Source organism: Chanodichthys erythropterus, chromosome 14, assembly GCF_024489055.1.
Source record: "Chanodichthys erythropterus isolate Z2021 chromosome 14, ASM2448905v1, whole genome shotgun sequence".
Taxonomy (NCBI): domain Eukaryota; kingdom Metazoa; phylum Chordata; class Actinopteri; order Cypriniformes; family Xenocyprididae; genus Chanodichthys; species Chanodichthys erythropterus.
This window is the reverse complement of record NC_090234.1, coordinates 6,327,032-6,347,372: the sequence shown is the minus strand read 5'-3', so window position 1 is coordinate 6,347,372 and position 20,341 is coordinate 6,327,032. Positions and strand designations below refer to the sequence as shown.

At 37.7% G+C, this 20,341-nt stretch overlaps 1 protein-coding gene across 3 annotated transcripts in view; it reads left to right on the top strand.

Moving 5' to 3' along the window:
- Nucleotides 1-5,115: 5,115 nt before the first annotated feature.
- LOC137035830 (NACHT, LRR and PYD domains-containing protein 3-like) overlaps nucleotides 5,116-20,341 on the top strand; it is a 29,199-nt gene continuing 13,973 nt past the window's right edge. For 2 of the 3 annotated variants that reach the window (XR_010897120.1, XM_067409529.1), the window contains exons 1-7: nucleotides 5,116-5,225; nucleotides 8,665-8,761; nucleotides 9,830-9,943; nucleotides 10,477-10,572; nucleotides 10,781-12,505; nucleotides 13,893-13,982; nucleotides 16,384-16,557. Coding sequence is in view for 2 of the 3 variants with exons in the window: in XM_067409529.1 (XP_067265630.1) it covers nucleotides 8,712-8,761; nucleotides 9,830-9,943; nucleotides 10,477-10,572; nucleotides 10,781-12,505; nucleotides 13,893-13,982; nucleotides 16,384-16,557 (2,249 nt within the window). In the remaining variant the exon portion in view is untranslated. The remainder of the gene's footprint in view (nucleotides 5,226-8,664; nucleotides 8,762-9,829; nucleotides 9,944-10,476; nucleotides 10,573-10,780; nucleotides 12,506-13,892; nucleotides 13,983-16,383; nucleotides 16,558-20,341) is intronic. The other variant, XM_067409530.1, reaches the window with a different exon arrangement.

The window sequence follows — 20,341 nt, the reverse complement described above, 5'->3', positions numbered from 1 at the left end:
TATCGCTAGTTTTATCCGACTTCCCGAACTTTCGCTACTAGCTTTAGCCCGTTAGTATTAGCGGCGTGCCACGCCCACGCTACGCTAGCGTTTGTACTCTTCTCTCTCACAATATTATTGTTTCATCTAAGCTACTCTAATGGCGAGTGTATTGGATGTTTCTCTACCTTTGTGTGCAGGTGAGGACACGTTTGAGCTGCATGCGGTGCAGTTGGAACTGGAGGCCGTGGAGCGGCAGATCCGGATCCTTCTCGAAAAGCAGACCGAGCTACGCGAGCGGCAGACAGCGCTGGAAACTTCTCGCGCTGGCGCTCACCAACCCTCGGTAAGTTTGCAGCGCGATATTAACACTCCTGCTTCCTCTACGCCGTGTGTTTCTCTGCACAGGGCCCGAGCACCAACGCGTTCATCCCAGCCCTCGTTCACTCCGGCGCCGTCACACCAGGGACCTTGGGTGCTTCAGCAGCGGAAGACGCGAGCCAGGCCTCGGACCAGGACCTCTCCTCCTCCACCGCCCCCGGTCTTCGACGTCTCGACACGGAACCGCTTCTCCCCTCTTCGCGAGGCAGAACGCAACGCTGTGGTCATCGGAGACTCCATCGTCCGCCACGTCCACGCTACCACAGCCAAAGGTAAGGTGCGCAGTCACTGTTTTCCTGGTGCTCGTGTTCTCGATGTCTCTGCGCAGATTCCCGCGATCCTCAACGGTGCTGAGACCATCGGAGCTGTAGTGCTGCACGCGGGGGTGAACGACACCAGGCTGCGGCAGACGGAGGTGCTGAAGCAGGACTTCAGAAGCCTGATCGAGACGGTACGAGCCACATCGCCCGCGACGAAGATCATCGTGTCCGGACTGCTTCCGACGTACCGACGAGGACATGAAAGGTTCAGCAGATTATTTGCGCTAAATGAATGGTTAATGTCATGGTGCAATGAGCAGAAACTGCTCTTTGTAAATAATTGGAATCTGTTTTGGGAGCGTCCTAGGCTTTTCCGTGCTGATGGCTTACACCCAAGCAGATTCGGAGCGGATCTTCTGTCGGATAACATCTCCAAGATGCTTCGCACCATATGACTAGTAAGTCAAACCTCAAATCACAGCCTGTGTTCTGCCCACTTCATTGATAGAAATGTGAGTGTAGTACAGTCTATAGAAACTGTGTCTATTCCCCGAATAGTGAGGTTTAACAATAAAAATAAAGGATCTAGAAAAAACCTAATCGTGATCAAACCAGATTTTTGTAAAATTACTGAACAAAAACAATCTCTAAAGCTAGGGCTACTAAACATTAGATCGCTGACACCGAAGGCAGTTATCATAAATGAAATTATCACGGATAATAGTCTTGATGTAATTTGCCTTACTGAAACATGGCTTAAAGCAAATGATTATTTTGGTCTTAATGAGTCTTGTCTACCTGGCTACCGTTATAAAAATAAATGCCGCCTGATTGGCCGTGGCGGTGGTGTAGCAACAATCTATAGAGAGATACTTAATGTTACTCAGAGAACAAACTATAGGTTTAATTCATTTAAAATTCTTATGCTAAATGTTACACTCTCAGATATAAGTAAAAAGTCGCTACTATCTCTTGCTTTGGCTACCATTTATAGACCTCCAGGGCCTTATGCTGATTTCCTAAAAGAGTTTGCAGACTTTCTCTCAGACCTTTTGGTCAACGTCGATAAAGCACTGATTGTTGGAGATTTTAACATTCATGTAGACAATATAAATGATGCGTTAGGGGCTGCGTTTACTGATTTACTAAACTCATTTGGGGTCGAACAAAACGTCACTGGACCCACTCACCGTCTTAATCATACTCTAGATTTAATTATATCACATGGAATAAATCCTACCGATATAGAAATTCTACCGCAATGTGATGACGTCTCTGATCACTATCTTGTAACATGCGTACTGCATACTGATGATATTTGTCAAATTGCGCCACGATATCGACTAGGCAGAACAATTCTCCCGACAACTATAGATAAATTCACAAATAATCTGCCTGATCTGTCTCAGCTGCTCATCGTACCCGAACACGCAAATGATCTTGAGGAAATGACTAGCAGTATGTGCACCATTTTTACTAGTACATTAGATACTGTTGCACCGATGAGATTAAAAAAGGTTAGAGAGAAAAATACTGTTCCATGGTACAACGGTATTACTTGCGCTATGAAAAGAGAAACTCGTAATCTAGAACGCAAATGGAGACAAACTCGTTTAGAGGTCTTCAGAATCGCATGGAAAGACAGTTCGTCCCGCTATAGAAAGACTCTAAAAGCAGCCAGGGCTGAGCATCTTCGCAAACTTATAGAGAATAACCAAAACAATCCACGGTTCTTATTTAGTACAGTAGCTAGATTAACAAATAAACAGATATCTCCAGAACAAAATGTTTCATTACAGTTTAGTAGTGATGACTTTATGAATTTCTTTAATGAAAAAATCGAAAGTATCAGAAATAAAATTGTAAATGTACAACCTTTGACAGAGTTTTATGATTCAGCCTCAATTATCGCCCCTCAAGAACAGTTGCAGTGCTTTACAACTATAGGACAGGAAGAGCTAAATAAACTTATTACTGCGTCTAAACCAACAACATGTTTATTAGATCCAATACCCACTAAACTACTGAAAGAACTGTTACCTGTAGCAGAAGAGCCTCTTCTCAATATTATCAACTCGTCTTTATCTCTAGGTCACGTCCCACGACCGTTCAAGCTAGCAGTTATTAAGCCTCTCATTAAGAAACCACAATTAGATCCAAACGTATTAGCAAATTACAGACCCATTTCAAATCTTCCATTTATGTCTAAAATACTAGAAAAAGTGGTGTCGGTCCAACTGTGCTCCTTCTTGCAAAAAAACTCTATCTATAAAAAATTTCAGTCAGGATTCAGGTCTCATCATAGCACAGAAACTGTGCTCGTTAAAATTACAAACGACTTGCTTCTAGCTTCTGACCAAGGCTGTGTCTCAATGCTAGTGTTACTTGATCTCAGTGCTGCGTTTGACACTATAGATCATAAAATACTCCTAGATCGACTACAAAATTACACTGGTATTCAGGGACAGGCATTACGGTGGTTTAAGTCATACCTATCAGACCGTCACAATTTTGTTTATATAAACGGGGAAAAATCTAAGATAACGATAGTAAACTATGGAGTGCCGCAAGGATCTGTGTTAGGACCTCTGCTATTTTCAATCTACATGCTGCCACTCGGCAATATTATAAGAAAACATGGGATTAGTTTCCACTGCTATGCCGATGATACTCAGTTATATATATCATCACGACCAGATGAAATCTCTAAATTATCCAAACTGACAGAGTGTGTTAAAGAAGTAAAACATTGGATGACTAGTAATTTTCTTCTATTAAATTCAGATAAGACTGAAGTATTACTTATTGGGCCAAAAACCTGTACACAGAATCTCTCAGACTACAATCTGCATTTAGAAGGATGTACTGTTACTCCATCCTCGACAGTTAAAGACCTAGGTGTTATATTAGACAGCAACTTGTCCTTTGAAAATCATATTTCATATGTTACAAAAACAGCCTTCTTTCACCTCAGAAACATTGCTAAAATACGGAATATGTTATCTATTTCTGATGCAGAAAAGTTAGTTCATGCTTTCATGACGTTTTGACTAGATTACTGTAATGCATTATTAGCTGGTTGTCCTGCTTCCTCAATAAACAAGCTACAATTAGTACAAAATGCAGCTGCTAGAGTTCTTACCAGGTCAAGAAAATATGATCATATAACACCAATCTTATCATCTCTACACTGGTTACCCATTAAGTTCCGTATCGATTATAAAGTATTGCTAATGACCTATAAGGCTCTAAATGGTTTAGCTCCTGTATACTTAACCAATCTTCTATCGCCCTACAATCCTTCACGCTCTTTAAGATCACAAAACTCTGGACTTCTGGTTGTACCTAGGATATCTAAGTCCACTAAAGGAGGGAGAGCGTTTTCACATTTGGCTCCTAAAATCTGGAATAGCCTTCCTGATAATGTTCGGGGCTCAGACTCGCTCACCCAGTTTAAATCTAGATTAAAGACGCATCTCTTTAGCCAAGCGTTCACATAACGCATCTCATACCAGATCAACTGCACATGACTATCTTTGCTTAAAGTTATGAACAGCAGCTACGCTAATTGTTCTCCTTTTGCTTTTCTGTTTTACCTCGGGACACCCGCCCTGAGGTGACTAGAGAGTACATCAGCTTCAGTTTGTATCCAGCCTCTTAAGAAGACCTCAGATGACCATCACCTGTGAAGAGACGGCGCCAGCTCCTGCGAGGACTTCAGGAGACGCAATCATCTAGATCAACATTCACATTGCACAATCTCTATATCCTAATTTATTGTTAATGTAATTCATTTTCCAGGAGCTCATTACTTCTACCTTCAGTTAAACTGCTAACAGTGATTGTAATTACCTAAAGTATATTATTTGCTAACTACATTCTTTAAATTGTAATGTTGACATCCATTTTCTGTAAAGCTGCTTTGAAATGATATGTATCGTGAAAAGCGCTATACAAATAAATTTGAATTGAATTGAATTGAATTGAAATATAGTGGAAAATCATTGCTGTAAACTTCTATTTCTGTTCTAAATCCAGAAGTTGTTTCTGAATGTTCCTTTTGTTCTCAACAGGAAATGGTGTTTCATGCTTTTATGCAATGTTTCTGAAAACACTTATATTTTGGGACAAGCAAAACTGGCAATATATATTAGTAGGAAAAATTAAATTGAGCAAAAGTCTTGCCAAAGCATCACTGAAGTTTTTTCAATGTTGGTTAAATCAAGAGTGTTGATTAAACTATGGAAGAGTTGTCTACATTTGAGATTATTTGGTGCGATCATGGAGAATAGTGTGTTGTTTCTGAAGGTGATTTGGTTTTATCCTTTGTAATTATTTGTATGTAGTTGTGTGAAGAATTATTGTGAATACTTTTTTTTTTTCAAAATTCAAAAGCTTTCTCTCTCTCTCTCTCTCTCTCTCTCTCTCTCTCTCTCTCTCTCTCTCTGTCTCTCATCGCAAGTAGAAAGTGGAAGTAAGTTTTAGTTCCCCTGTCGCCATTTTAAGTGTAAACACTTATTACAGTTTATGAAGGAATTTCTGTGTAGTTTATGATGTTAAAGCTGGAGGATTTGAGAACCTGTATCTTGTAAAAGTTCGATCAAGGTGAGTGTTCATGTGTGGTGACTTCCTCGTATTCCTATGAATCTCTAGAGAATATTTTAAGTGATTGTTTGCAGTGCTTGAAGTGGAAAAATAAAAGTGCCAGTACTCCTGATGCTCTGTTCAAAACGTGTTTCTGAAGAAGGGAGGGTGCTGCGGGCTTTCATATGTGCAATGTTGGAAGTGCCGGTACACAAGGGAAAATAAGTATTGAATACGTTAACATTTTGTTTTTTATTATACAAAGTTCCAATCCAGCAATTTACATAAAATTTTGAACAGACATTGGTATTAGCTCAAGAAATCAGTACAAAAAAGGAAATCATAATACTACAATCCATAAAAAAGCTATGAATAATAAAGTCAAATGACACTGGAAAAAAGTATTCAACACAATAAGAAAAAGTAGTACACTAAGACAAGGCAGGTCAAAAAAGCAACAAATTTCACCAAGTAGTTCTACCTCCTACCTTTGTAAGTTAGAATCAGTTGGGTTAGTGCATAGGGCATATTACAAAGAAAAGGGTGGAGTCAATGATTACACCTACATTTTTAACAGTATTGGATGTTTTGATGTGAGAACCAGCAATTTCACAGGTGAAATTTGTATAAATATTGCTGGTAAGTGGGGGAGTTCCAATGAAAATAATCTCAGTTTTGTCCATGTTGAGTTTCAGAAAAAATGAATTAAGCCAATCTTTTATGTCTTTCACACAAGCAGAGATTTTTTCTGTTTGGGGAGGTAGAGTAGGTGTGCAGAGTGAGTATAATTGAATGTCATTAGCATAAAAGTGATAATTGAGACCATGATGTTGTAAAATCTGGCCAAGTGGTATGATGTAAATTATGAATAATAAAGGCCTGAGAACGGATCCTCCGGAGAACACCTCACTTCAGGGGGACAGTAGGTGATCGAAAGTCCTTAACTGAGATGTAGAATTGTCTGTCAGAGAAATAGGAAGAAAACCAAGAAAGAGCAGAACCAGAAATACCCAAATCAGGGAGATGAGAAACAAGTTATTCATGGAGGACGATATCGAAGGCAGAGCTGAGGTAGCAGAAGTATAGACAGAGAACAAGAGTCACCAGAAAGCAGTAGATCATTCACTACCTTTACAAGTGCAGTTTCAGTACTATGGAGGGGGCGAAAAACAGATTGAAAGGGATCAAAGAGATTATTTTCAACTAGAAAAGACTGGAGTTGGGAGGCAACAGTGCTTTCCAGTAATTTAGCTATGAAGGGTAAATTTGAAATAGGATGATAATTAGATAGAACTGATGGGACGAGGTTGGTTTTCTTGAGAACAGGGGTAACTGCAGCAGTTTTGAGTGGCAGAGGAAATGAAGCAGAGGTTAGAGATGTACTGTTGAAGTGAGAGATAGGTGCAGAAATGTAAGAATGGCAAAGTTTCAGGAGAGAAGTAGGAGCAAGATCAAGTTGACAGGAAGAAGAGTTGGATTTCAAGATTAACTTGGAGACAGAAGATAGGGTTGTCAAAGAAAAACAAGACAGAGTTTGACTGGATAGATTTGGTGGATAGTTGAGCTTTGTATCAGTAGAGAAGCATTGGTAGACGGCATCAGTCTTTTCAAGCAAATAATCCATGAAAGAACAGCAAAGCTCATTAGAAGCTAGGGAGTCTTGAGGTGGAGGTTTAGTAAGCTTATGTATTGTATTGAATAATGCTTTTGGCCTGTTACTTGATTTATTAATTGTGGCAGATATACCAAAACTACAGCGAGCTGAGATGAGATCAGATTTGTATATTTTGAGATGATCAAGAAAGGCTAAATAATATACAGTAAGACCAGTTCTTCTGTAGAGATGCTCAAGCCGTCTATTGGTAGCCTTGAGAATACGGAGCTCAGAGGTATACCAAGGAGAAGAGTGGGAAAAAGGGACATTTCTGGTGTTAATAGGAGCATGCTGCTGTAATATTTCAGAAATTATGGAGTTATAGTTAGATAATATCATGGAGGGAGAAGAAATATCACAGATATCTGAAAGGTTTGAAGAAGCAAGCAAGTACTGGACATCTCATGATGGGTAGAGGCAAAGAGGTCTCCCAAGGCTTTCACAACAAGATTTGCCGTACGTAACAACAGTTCTGGTTACAGAAGGATTTTACAGTAAGCACCATTGGGGCCATTTTCTACCACTCAAAGGAGCTTCTTTCAAGATTTCTGATCAGGAAGTCAGAAGGTTAGTCTCGCTGCTGAACTACCATAATACGATGCATCATTGAACAAATCAACTAGCTAGACACGACTGTTTTGTCGCAAAAATGTTGTTCAACCACGTTGGTGAATGACGTCACGCAGGTGGTAGAGTAATAACTTCTTTAAATGAATCCGTTTGAGATCAAATTAATGCTACAATTTCGGCTATAAATTACGGACATGGCATTAGAGGACTAATTCTCATTTTCCTCAGTTATTTTGCTTTATTTCCACATTGAATCAAATGCTTGTTCTGACGTACTAGAGCACATACGCAAATGCGCACTCTTCAAAAACAGTGCTTTAGATCTCTTGGCAAACTAAACTACAAAAATGACATTTGTATATATTCGAAATAAAAGATATACATTGTACTTAATGTCAGCTTGCTTATTTTGCTCAAGATAACAATTTATTAAGTCCACATGTCATAAAAACAGGAAACTATGCTTCTAACCACAGCTCGAGAGCTGTCGTTCCAACCACACAAGTTTGCGATGCAGTTTGCGAAAGTTTGTTTGAACTATGCTTTCGGGAAACACCAAATCGTTGAACTATGTACGTAACGACAGAACTTGCAATGTTAGTTGGCTAACGATGCTTTTGGGAAACACACCCCAGATGAGTAGCCCAAGAACCAAGGACCACTCAGAAAAAGGTCCAGAAAGACTTGGAGGCAGCAGGTAAAGTTGTCACAAGGAAAACAATAGGAAATGCACTCCACCGCCACAGCCTCCATGCACGCTCACCACAGAAAGCTCCATTACTGAAGAAAAGGCATGTTGAAGTTCATACGGGATGCACCTTGAGGCTGTCATTGCAAAAAAGACTTTTCCATCAACTATTAAATACAGTTTTAGTTAGTGTGTTCAATACTTTTTTCCTGAGTCATTTCCCTTGATTACACATAGCTTTTTAATGGATTGTAAAATTATGATTTCTTTGTCTATTTAGATTTCATAAGTGAATATCAATGTCTGTTAAAAATTTTATGTGAATTGCTGCATTGGAACCGTGTTTAATAAAAAAAAAAAAAAAAAGTTGACGTATTCAATACTTATTTTACCCGCTGTATGTGTAAAACATGTATTACTGAGCTTGAGTTAATGCAGTCACATGATGCTTTTTTTCTCCCACAGTCAAGATATGTTCAGCTACATAATGAAGGTTGTTCAGTTCATTTAATTATTTAAATTTTGTGTCTGAATGTTTTTTCATTTAGAGTTAGTGGAGGAGATCAAACTCATCAGATTTACCTGCAGCTTTATCATGGCTGATTCACAAGGATCCAGAGATGGAGAATTTTCTCCAGGATGCAGGTAAAAATTATAGTAAAAATATGGTAACACACACACACACACACACACACACAGATCAAAGGAACAGTTTTAATACTAACATGAAATTTTAAATAAAAAAATCATAAAGTTTCCTCAAAGTGCTTTTTGATGAAAGATGGGTGTGTTTATATTAAAGGGTTAGTTCACCCAAAATGAAAATTCTGTCATTTATTACTTACCCTCATGCCGTTCCACACCCATAAGACCTTTGTTAATCTTCAGAACACAAATTAAGATATTTTAGTTGAAATCCGATGGCTCTGTGAGGCCTGCATAGGGAGCAATGACATTTGCTCTCTGAAGATCCATAAAGGTACTAAAAACATATTTAAATCAGTTCATGTGAGTACAGTGGTTCAATATTAATATTATAAAGCAACGAGAATATTTTTGGAGCGGCAAAAAAACTAAAAAACGACTTATATAGTAATGGCCGATTTCAAAACACTGCTTCATGAAGCATCGGAGCACAAATGAATCAGTGTGTCAAATCATGATTCAGATCGCGTATCAAACTGCCAACGGCTGAAATCACGTGACTTTGGTGCTCTGAACAGCAGATTCGACACACTGATTCATCTGTGCTCCAATGCTTCCTGAAGCATTGTGTTGAAATCGGCCATCACTATATAAGTCGTTATTTAGGTTTTTTTTGGTGCTCCAAAAATATTCTCGTCACTATATAACATTAATATTAAACCACTGTACTCACATGAACCGATTTAAATATGTTTTAGTACCTTTATGGATCTTGAGAGAGGAAATTTCCATTGCTCCCTATGGAGGCCTCACTGAGTCATCAGATTTCAACTAAAATATCTTAATTTGTGTTCTGAAGATTAACAAAGGTCTTACGGGTGTGAAACTAAAATATCTTAATTTGTGTTCTGAAGATTAACGAAAGTACGGGTGTGAAACGGCATGAGGGTAAGTAATAAATGACAGAATTTTCATTTTTGGGTGAACTAACCCTTTAATATGGTTCCTATCATAAAGAATGAACATAGTATTTCTAAAGGATTAATCTGTATCTCTTCTCTGTTACAGTTCAGTCCAGCAGAAGAGCTCAAACCCAGAGTACAGCTGTGTGTCTATGAATAGTAACTGCTCTATGTTTGAGCCACCAATGTTTAAGAGTGGAAACACACAGCCTCTTCTCAGGTATATTATTTCTATAAAATATATGATTTTAGTATTCAGTTTTTATGAAATTGTTATTAATATACAGTAGTGTAAAGATCTAGAACCAAATAATTCTAAGTTCAAATTCTGTACGTTGGAGTCTGTTGGAGTCACACCCGTAAGACCTTTGTTCATCTTCAGAACACAAATTAAGATATTGTTGAATAAAGTCATTATTTTGGTTTTGTTTTTGCGCACAAAAAGTATTAATGATGGTAATTATGTTGCTTTCTATGGGAGATAAAAAACCTCTCGAATTTCATCAAAAATACCTTCATTTGTGTTTCGAAGTTGAACGAAGGTCTTACAGGTGTGGAACATCATGAGGGTAATTAAAGACAGAAATTTGAACTAACCCTTTAATGATTACCATTGCATCCTTGTACAAAGCTTTATGTATTGTATTGTTAAATTCACACACTGTAAAAGCTGTTGGTATGTTACTCAGTTAATGGCACAATTACATCAATATCATTGTGTCTGATTCTTTACCATCTTCATTCTGATTTAAGGTCAAATCTCCTATCCAGACCAGTTAAAAACAAAATTGTGTACATGCCTGTGATTCAACCACAGGACTTTAATGAAATCACATATCCTGGTTTCAGGTAAAATGTAGGATTTTTTGTTGTTGTTGTTTAATTTTAGGTGCTGCAATGCATACCACACATCTCTCAAACACATGATTAATTATTGAAACCTTTCAGAAACCTAATGATGTTCTGTGTCCTATAATACAGCAAACAAGTAATTTTTATATTTTTGGCTATTTACTTCTCTGTCTTGTTGTATAATAATCTTGTTTTATTCTTACAGCCATGACTCTAAACTTGCTGAAGTCCTCAACACATTGAGATCAAATCTGAGAAGGAAGTTTGAGTGTTTATATGAGGGAATATCAAATCAGGGAAACTCAACACTCCTGAATGAGATCTACACAGAACTCTACATCACAGAGAGTGAAAGTGGAGATGTCATTAATGAGCATGAGGTGAGACAGATTGAGACACAGTCCAGAAGAGCAGAAACAGAGGACACACCGATCAAATGCAATGAAATCTTTAGACCTTTACCTGGACAAGACAAACCCATCAGAACTGTGCTGACAAAGGGAGTCGCTGGCATTGGAAAAACAGTCTCTGTGCAAAAGTTTATCCTGGACTGGGCTGAAAGGAAAGAGAATCAGGACATCCAGCTCATAATTCCACTTCCTTTCAGAGAGCTCAACCTGATGAAGGACAAAACACTCAGTCTTTCAGATCTTCTTCATGTCTTTTTCCCTGAAACAAAAGAAATGGAAATATTCAGTGATAAGTATAAAGTTTCATTCATATTTGACGGTCTGGATGAGTGTCGCCTGTCTCTGGATTTTCAGAGCAATGTGAGGTTGTGTGATGTGACTGAATCAGCCTCAGTGGACGTGCTGCTGACGAACCTCATTGTGGGGAATCTGCTTCCCTCTGCTCTCATCTGGATCACCTCCAGACCAGCAGCAGCTGATCTCATCCCCACTGAGTATGTCCATCGAATGACAGAGGTACGAGGCTTCAGTGACCCACAGAAGGTGAAATACTTCAGGAAGAGAATCAGTGATCATAGTCTGGCTGATAGGATCATTAGACACCTGAAGTCATCAAGGAGCCTCTTTATTATGTGTCACATCCCAGTGTTCTGCTGGATCGCAGCCACTGTTCTAGAGAAGATGTTGAGTGAAGCAGAGATTGGAGAGATTCCCAAGACTCTCACTCAAATGTACACACACTTCCTGATGATTCAGACCAACATCAAACATGAGAAGGATTATGGGAAGAAAGTGAAAAATGAAGACATGATTGTCAAACTGGGGAAACTGGCTTATCAGCAGCTTGTTAAAGGCAACCTGATCTTCTATGAGGAAGACCTGAGAGAGTGTGGCATTGATGTGACAGAAGCATCAGTGTACTCAGGATTGTGCACTCAGATCTTCAGAGAGGAGTTGGGCTTGTATCAGGGGAAAGTCTTCTGCTTTGTTCATCTGAGCATTCAGGAACATCTAGCAGCACTATATGTGCATCTTTCCTTTATAAACAATAACATCGATGTGTTTGACCAGATTACCAAATCAACTAATGGAGATAAAGTTTCACTATCTGATCTCCATCAGAGAGCTGTGAATGAGGCTTTAGACAGTAAAAATGGGCATCTGGACCTTTTCCTTCGTTTCCTTCTGGGTCTGTCATTGAAGTCTAATCAGATTCTCTTACAAGAACTAATGACACAGACAGGAAACAGCTCTCACAACAATAGGAAAACAGTTGACCATATTAAAGAAAAGATCAGGGAAAATCCCTCTCCTGATAAATACATCAACCTGTTTCACTGTCTGAATGAACTGGGTGATCTTTCACTAGTGAACGAAGCTGAACATTTGAGCTATGGAGAATTACGTAAAGTGAAACTCTCCTCATCTCAGTGGTCAGCTTTAGTTTTTGTGTTGTTGTCCTCAGATCAGGCAATGCATGAATTTAGGCTGAGCGACTTAATTGGAAAAGAAGAAACATGGTAAGTACAATGTATATATATGCAACCCAAATTCTGGAAAAATTTGAATAAAATGAAAACTAAAAGACTTTCAAATCACATGAACCAATATTTTATTCACAATAGATCATATATAATATAACATAACAAATGTTTAAATGGAGAAATTTTACAATGTTACGCACAAAAGGAGCTCATTTCAAATTTGTTGCCTGCCATGTCTCAAAATAGTTGGTACAGTGGTATGTTTAACATGGTGTGGCATTTCCTCTTCTTTTCAAATCAGTTTGAAGACATCTGGGCATCAAGGCAATATGTTTCTGGAATTTTGGTGTTGGAATTTGGTCCCATTCTTGCCTGATATAGGTTTCCAGCCTCTTTGACATATTTTTCATTTAATGATGTGCCGAATGTTCTCTATAGATGCACCCAGTCTCTTCTTCGACGAAGCCATGCTGTTGTAATTGCTGATGTATGTGGTTTTGCATTGTCCTGCTGAAAAACACAATGCCTTCCCTGAAATAGACGTCATCTGGAAACCTTTATATACCTTTCAGCATTCATAGTGCCTTCCAAAACATGCAAGTTGACCATACCGTTAGCACTTATGCACCCCCATACCATCAGAGATGCTGGCTTTGAACTAAACACTGATAACACACTGGAAGATTTCCCTCTTCTTTAGCCCGGAGGACATGGCATCCATGATTTCCAACAAGAATGGCAAATTTGTACTTATGTGACTATAGAACACTTTTCCACTTGAAACAGTTTATTTTTAATGAGCCTTGGCCCACAGGACACGACGGCGCTTCTGGACCATATTCACATATGGCTTCCTTTTTGCATGATAGAGCTTTAGTTGGCATCTGCAGATGGCACGGCAGATTGTGTTTACCAACAGTGGTTTCTGAAAGTATTCCTGGGCCCAATTAGTAATGTCATTGACACAATCATGCCGATGAGTGATGCAGTGTCGTCTGAGGGCCCGAAGACTACTGGCATCCAATTAAGGTCTTTGGCCTTTTTCTGTGAATCTTTTGATGATGTTATGCACTGTAGATGATGAGATTTGCAAAACCTTTGCAATTTGACGATGAGGAACATTGTTTTCAACAATATTTTTTAGGCACTCTTGCTAATCATGTTACAGACCGGATATCAATTAACTTGTAGACCGGAAGCAGGCATTTGAAATGAGCTCATTTAGTGGATAAAAGTTTAAAATTTCTCTGTTTAAACAGTTATGTTATCTATGTTTTATTATTAATAATTATTTTATTATATATTAATAAAATCATTATATAGTTAGGAATTTAGGGAGGTATTTAATGTATTATTTACTAATAATATTAATTATTATTATTATTAGCATTTATAATTAACTTATTTTTTTATTTTCAAATAGTGATGCATCTGTCACCCTGAAAGCACAAAATACAGCAGATGAAATTCTTCAGAAGCTGCTGCCTGTGGTTAGAGCAACTAGATCAGTTCAGTAAGTAACTCTGAGAACAATCATCACTGTTAAAACATTATTACATTAATGTAACATAAATTAATGTTTTAACAAAAATATGAGTGTCACACTTCAGCTTTTAAACCCTCCACCTATCTGACCTCCACCTACCAGATGATTTAAATTACTTTCTGTGTTACGCTTTGGCTAATATGTTTTAGTTGAGGTAAATATATGTTCTCTCTCTAAGAGAAAAATACATACTTTGTTATTTTACTAAAATAAAGGAAGAAGAACTACTGTGTAAAAAAAAAAAGAAGAAAAAAGTTTTATTTGGATTAATTGCCCATCGGATAAAGACTTAAGATACCAACATCAATATTTGACCAATGTTTTACAATAAAAAATGTTACAGTAACAGTAATTTATCAATTTGTCAGGAGTGCACATCAGTCAAGCTGAATCTAACTGATATTTACCATTTCACATAAAAAGAGAACACGTACATATTTGGTTGCAACTGCTTCCATTTATTTACAATCAAGAGAATCCACAAAACAATTCCATTAAGGTTTTTAAGTCCATAGGCTTACACATTTAGGAAAATATTGCTAAAATATCATGTTTACATCACATTTCTGAGCATTTCTATGAATTTTACTTGAAATTATGCAATGATTGCAGTCTGAGGAAGTTTGACTGATCTCTCCGTGTCTCTATACTGTTATCCTTTTAGCCAGAGCAGCGGTAGGCAAGTTCAGTCCTAGAGAGCTGCTGTCCCGCTGAGTTTAGCTCCAACCTTAATCAAACACACCTGAACAAGCAAATTAAGCTCTTCAGGATTACTAAGGCTATAGGCAGCTGAAGTTTTTTTTTTTTTTCAGGGTTGGAGCTAAACTCTGCAGGACAGCGGCTCTCTAGGACCGAACTTGTCTACCCCTGAGCCAGAGCAACAGAGGGAGCTCATGAGAATAATAATAATAATAATAATAATAATAATGTTTATTTTTTTAGCACCTTTCAAGAACCCAAGGTCACTTCACAAAATTAATACAATCAATAGACAAACAATAATACAATCAATTGACAAACAAAATATGACAACAGACAGTCAGAAGGGACATTCAGAAGAACAGAAGTTGACAACAAAAAACTGCAGATAATTTACATGAGAGGTCAAGCAATCAGATGATAAACATCAGTTAGCCTATATCAAGAGAGTGGTCAAGTAACATACAAACAGAAAAAAGGAAAAGAAGCAGGAAGGAAAAATAATTCTTTACCGAGCAAAGTGAATAGATAGAGACTAAATAGAGACTTCAAGGTCTAAAGAGAGGAGGTAGCACGGAGATTACGGGGCAACTTATCCCATAGCTTAGGGCCTATTATAATGAAAGCCCTACCACCCACAGTAGAGAGTTTATACTTGGGCATGACAAGCAAGTTATCATTGCTTGATCTGAGGGTCCGGGCAGGAACATAAGGTTGCACTAACTCAGCAAGGTATTGAGGTGCAAGGCCATGACAGGCCTTATAAACTAAGACTAAGAGTTTAAACTGGATACGATTGACCACAGGAAGCCAGTGAAGTTGGTAAAGGATGGGAGTGGTATGTGCAGATTTTTTGTTATATGTAAGGGCTCGAGCAGCAGATTTTGTTCAATTTGAAGGCGTTTAATTGCTTTGGCAGGTAAGCCGCTATATAAGAAGTTACAATAGTCCAATCTGGAGGTTATAAAAAACAAGATTTATGAGTTACACAAGTTAACTGGAGTGTGTGACAGATTTACGGATGCTTTAGTGTGGTATCAACAAAGGCACAGGGAAAAGACAGATAAAACATTAAACCAAATAAATACGATTATAATCATATTTGAGTTCCTCAAGCAGTTTCTGGTATTTTCCATAACGTGTGTATTTATTATTGCGATGATTAGCATAAGTAGCCTTTAGCATCGCATATGTTAGTATATTTCTACCTCATACGGTGATCAAAATCCCCATCGAATCGCAAGAAATTTATTTCAAACACTCGGTGATGTCTGACAGTGAGTTTTGAGCTCTAAATTGTTTAAAATGACTAAAATGTTTAAATTACTGTAGCTGGTAGCCTGATATAATCACATGGAAAATGAGCAGCGGTGTTGACGTCTCCTGACTCAGGTAAACTCTGCCTCTGTTCATGGCCATGCCTCAAGTCCGAGCCAGCCTGCTTTGGACCAAGGTATTTCGGCGGGCCAAAAAACCCTGTCCATTGGCTCGAGGAAGCCCCGGACAGTGGAAACGCAACTGGCCCTGGCACAAACTAGCGCACTCGCTTCTGGCCTGACAGTGAAAACGTGGCTATTCATGCCTTGTTAGTTATCTGAATTTTTAAGTAACTACTGGTTTGCTAAAGTTGTAAGCCAAGTTTGTTAACGTGTGTCATTCCTCTCTGTAGTTTGGATGATTGTAGTGTCACAGATGAAGGTTGGGCTACTTTGGCTTCAGCTCTAAGATCAAACCCCTCACACCTGAGAGAACTGAATCTGACTTGGAATAAACTAGGAGACCCAGGAGTGAAGTTGCTCTCTACTGTATTGGAGAATCCTCACTGTAAACTGCAAAGACTGTGGTAAGATCATTTCTCTGATAGTCACATGATCTGGTGCTCAGAGAGACATATTATTTAAAATAGTTTATAGTGAGACCAAATCAGTGTTTTGGATCATAATTAACATGTTTTTTCATGAATCAAATTCAACATAATCACAGTTAATGTATTAAGATATTTTTGATGAAATCCGATGGGTTAGTGAGGCCACTATTGAGGGCAAAGCCACCAAACCTCTCAAGAACCATAAAGGTACTAAAAACATATTTAAAACAGTTCATGTGAGTTCAGTGGTTCTACCTTAATATTATTAAGCATTGATAATGCTTTTTGTGCACCAAAAAAACCCAAAAATAACGAGTTTTCAACAATATCTCGTGATGACCGATTTCAAAATACTGCTTTCTTTAGCTTTTTAAATGACATATAGGTGAATAAAAGTAGTGACTGATAACTGAAGAGGAATCATTTAATTCACATTTATATTGATCAAATTAATCTTTTCTCTGTGTCTGTCTACATCTATAACATTGTTTGTGTGAACATGATTAGATGAATATTAGCTACATTATATCATACAGAGATACTTTATTAGTAATCTTAAGCCCTTTCGCACTTAAGTTTAAATGATTCTAGCTGAGCCTCCAGCATGATTTTTTTTAAGGTCTTCATTATATTAGAATGTATTACCTTATTATTTCTATGGCGATGCATCAGGCTTGTCATGTGATACACTGCAACCACTATAGTGCTGTATGACAGATGTATCACTTTTATTTTGTTTTTCCTTTATATTCAAACATACTATATATCATGAATTGGTTTTCAAACACATGTAAGTGAATGTGTTTTGTTGTTTAAAAACCTTTAATGATCATGTTAGTTGAACACACGATGGGCGTCAATTCACCCATTTCTGCTGAAATACATAAAAGTAAGTGACCTGTGAACTGGGAGAAGAATATAGTAAACTACAGTAGTCAACATTCGAAGTGGATCAAAAACTTTCAGCAAAGGTGTCCTAAAACCTTCAACTTAGGACAACTTTGATGAACTTTTTTAATCCACTTCAAATGTTGACTACTATATATACCCACGGTTTAACAAACAAGGCTTAATTAAATAAGGCCCTAATTAAATTAAGGCCTAAACCTGGCTTAGGCTAAGCCCTGTCTGTGAAACTGGGCCATAGTTAACTATATAATGAGATTCTGATATGAATAAAACACAATTATAATTGACAAATTATAATTGAAAGGATTATTATTGCTGCTTCTATAGATACCTGTGTGTATTTAACAAACTTAAAACTTATTTTATTTTAACTTATTTTTTTGCTAGTGCTTAAGTGTAGTTAAATGTCTGAAACCTAAAATAAACATTATGTGTTTGAAAACACTGAATAGCTGTGATGTGCAGTGTTGTGTGTAATGCATTTCAAGTAACCGAGTTTTGTAATCAGATTACTTTTTCAAGTAATGCCTTACTTTTAAATTTAAAATAAAATATCAGAGTTCGAGTTACTTTTTCAAATAAGTTGCAATGATTAGCCAAATTGGTTGGGTTGCAAGATTTAAAATGGTGTCAGATTTTACTGTGTGAGATGTTTAGGAGTTAAAAAGAATGCAACATAAAACAGAGATAAATTTAAATAAGACTGGTGTATTAACAATATTCATACAATACTTTAAAACAACTAAATAAAACCAGGAAAACCCAGGCTGTTAAAAGCATACAGTCCAATTCACCATAACCTAAAACATTCCAAGAATCCCAATGTGAGTGTCCACCAGTGTATATACAATGCCAGAGTAGTGTAATCCAAAACTTTGAGTTGTGTCTGGAAAGGTAAGTCAACAGTTTATAAACTCCACAATCCAGGTAAGTAGTGACTGTTTGTGACTATCAGTTTGTTTGCCATGCCATCCTCTTTGTACAGGTGTATTTCCTGCTTCTTGTCATGTGACTGGTCACATAACAGGCCAACCATGTATTCTTTAAAGACATAAATACACTTAAAATGGTAAAAGGAATAAAATTAAATGAAAACCAATTCAAACTCTATTATACATAAAATCATTGTAATAAAGAGCAGTAAAACATGTCTCTTATGTGTTACATAGTAATGCAAGTTTTTTTTCCACCATTTATTGACTGACAGATCTCTTGTCCCCATGCTGAGAGGAATCAGGAGTAAGTGCAGAGATTTTGTGTGTAAACAAGATGGTTATTGTAGTTCTAAACTAAATGTGAGCATGCATTTACTCACTATTACAAAAAAGATATTCCTCAAAATTAATAAAATAAGTGAAATGCATTTCAATGCATTTTTATGCATTTAATCTCAATTTATTGACCAATATACTTGCTGCTGACCTTTGATGATTCAGTAAACCCATAAGCAAAAATGAATTCAGATTTAGTAGTAAATGTTAAACTTTCTTCTCCTGCATCCTTCTTTCTTCTCCTGGCAACACAGCTGAAAGGTTTGTTTGAGCTGCGCCCTCTACTGTACATGCTTGTATTTGCATTTCCTTCAGCCTTATAATTTCACATTTGGTGTAAAAGAGCCTTTACATTTACCCAAAAATCGAACTTTTGTTGTTATAGAAAAAAACAAGCCCAGCCTAGGTGAGAAATAGTAACACAAAAGTAACGTAATGCATTACAAACCCGATTCCAAAAAAGTTGGGACACTGTACAAATTGTGAATAAAAACAGAATGCATATGGAAGCATGTGGAAGTTTCACATTTCAATATTTTATTCAGAATACAACATAGATGACATATCAAATGTTTAAACTGAGAAAATTTATCATTTTAAGGGAAAAATAAGTTGGCATCAACACATCTCAAAAAAGTTGGGACAAGGCCATGTTTACCACTGTGTGGCATCCCCTCTTCTTTTTGTAACAGTCTGCAAACATCTGGGGACTGAGGAGACAAGTTGCTCAAGTTTAGGAATAGGAATGTTGTCCCATTCTTGTCTAATGCAGGCTTCTAGTTGCTCAACTGTCTTAGGTCTTCTTTGTCACATCTTCCTCTTTATGATGCGGCAAATGTTTTCTATGGGTGAAAGATCTGGCCATTTCAGTACCTGGATCCTTCTTCTACACAGCCATGATGTTGTAATTGATGCAGTATGTGGTCTGGCATTGTCATGTTGGAAAATGCAAGGTCTTCCCTGAAAGAGATGACATTTGGATGGGAGCATATGTTGTTCTAGAACTTGGATATACCTTTCAGAATTGATGGTGCCTTTCCAGATGTGTAAGCTGCCCATGCCACACGCACTCATGCAACCCCATACCATCAGAGATGCAGGCTTCTGAACTGAGGGCTGATAACAACTTGGGTTGTCCTTTTCCTCTTTAGTCCGGATGACATGGCATCACAGTTTTCCAAAAAGAACTTCAAATTTTGATTCGTCTGACCACAGAACAGTTTTTCACTTTGCCATAGTCCATTTTAATTGAGCCTTGGCCCAGAGAAAATGCCCGCGCTTCTGGATCATGTTTAGATATGGCTTCTTTTTTGACCTATAGAGTTTTAGCCAGCAACGGTGAATGGCATGGTAGATTGTGTTCACCGACAATGTTTTCTGGAAGTATTCCTGAAGCCATGTTATGATTTCCATTACAGTAGCATACCTGTATGTGATGCAGTGCCGTCTAAGGGCCCGAAGATCACCGGCATTCAGTATGGTTTTCCGGCCTTGACCCTTACCCACAGAGATTGTTCAAGATTCTCTGAATCTTTGGATGATATTATGCACTGTAGATGATGATAACTTCAAACTCTTTG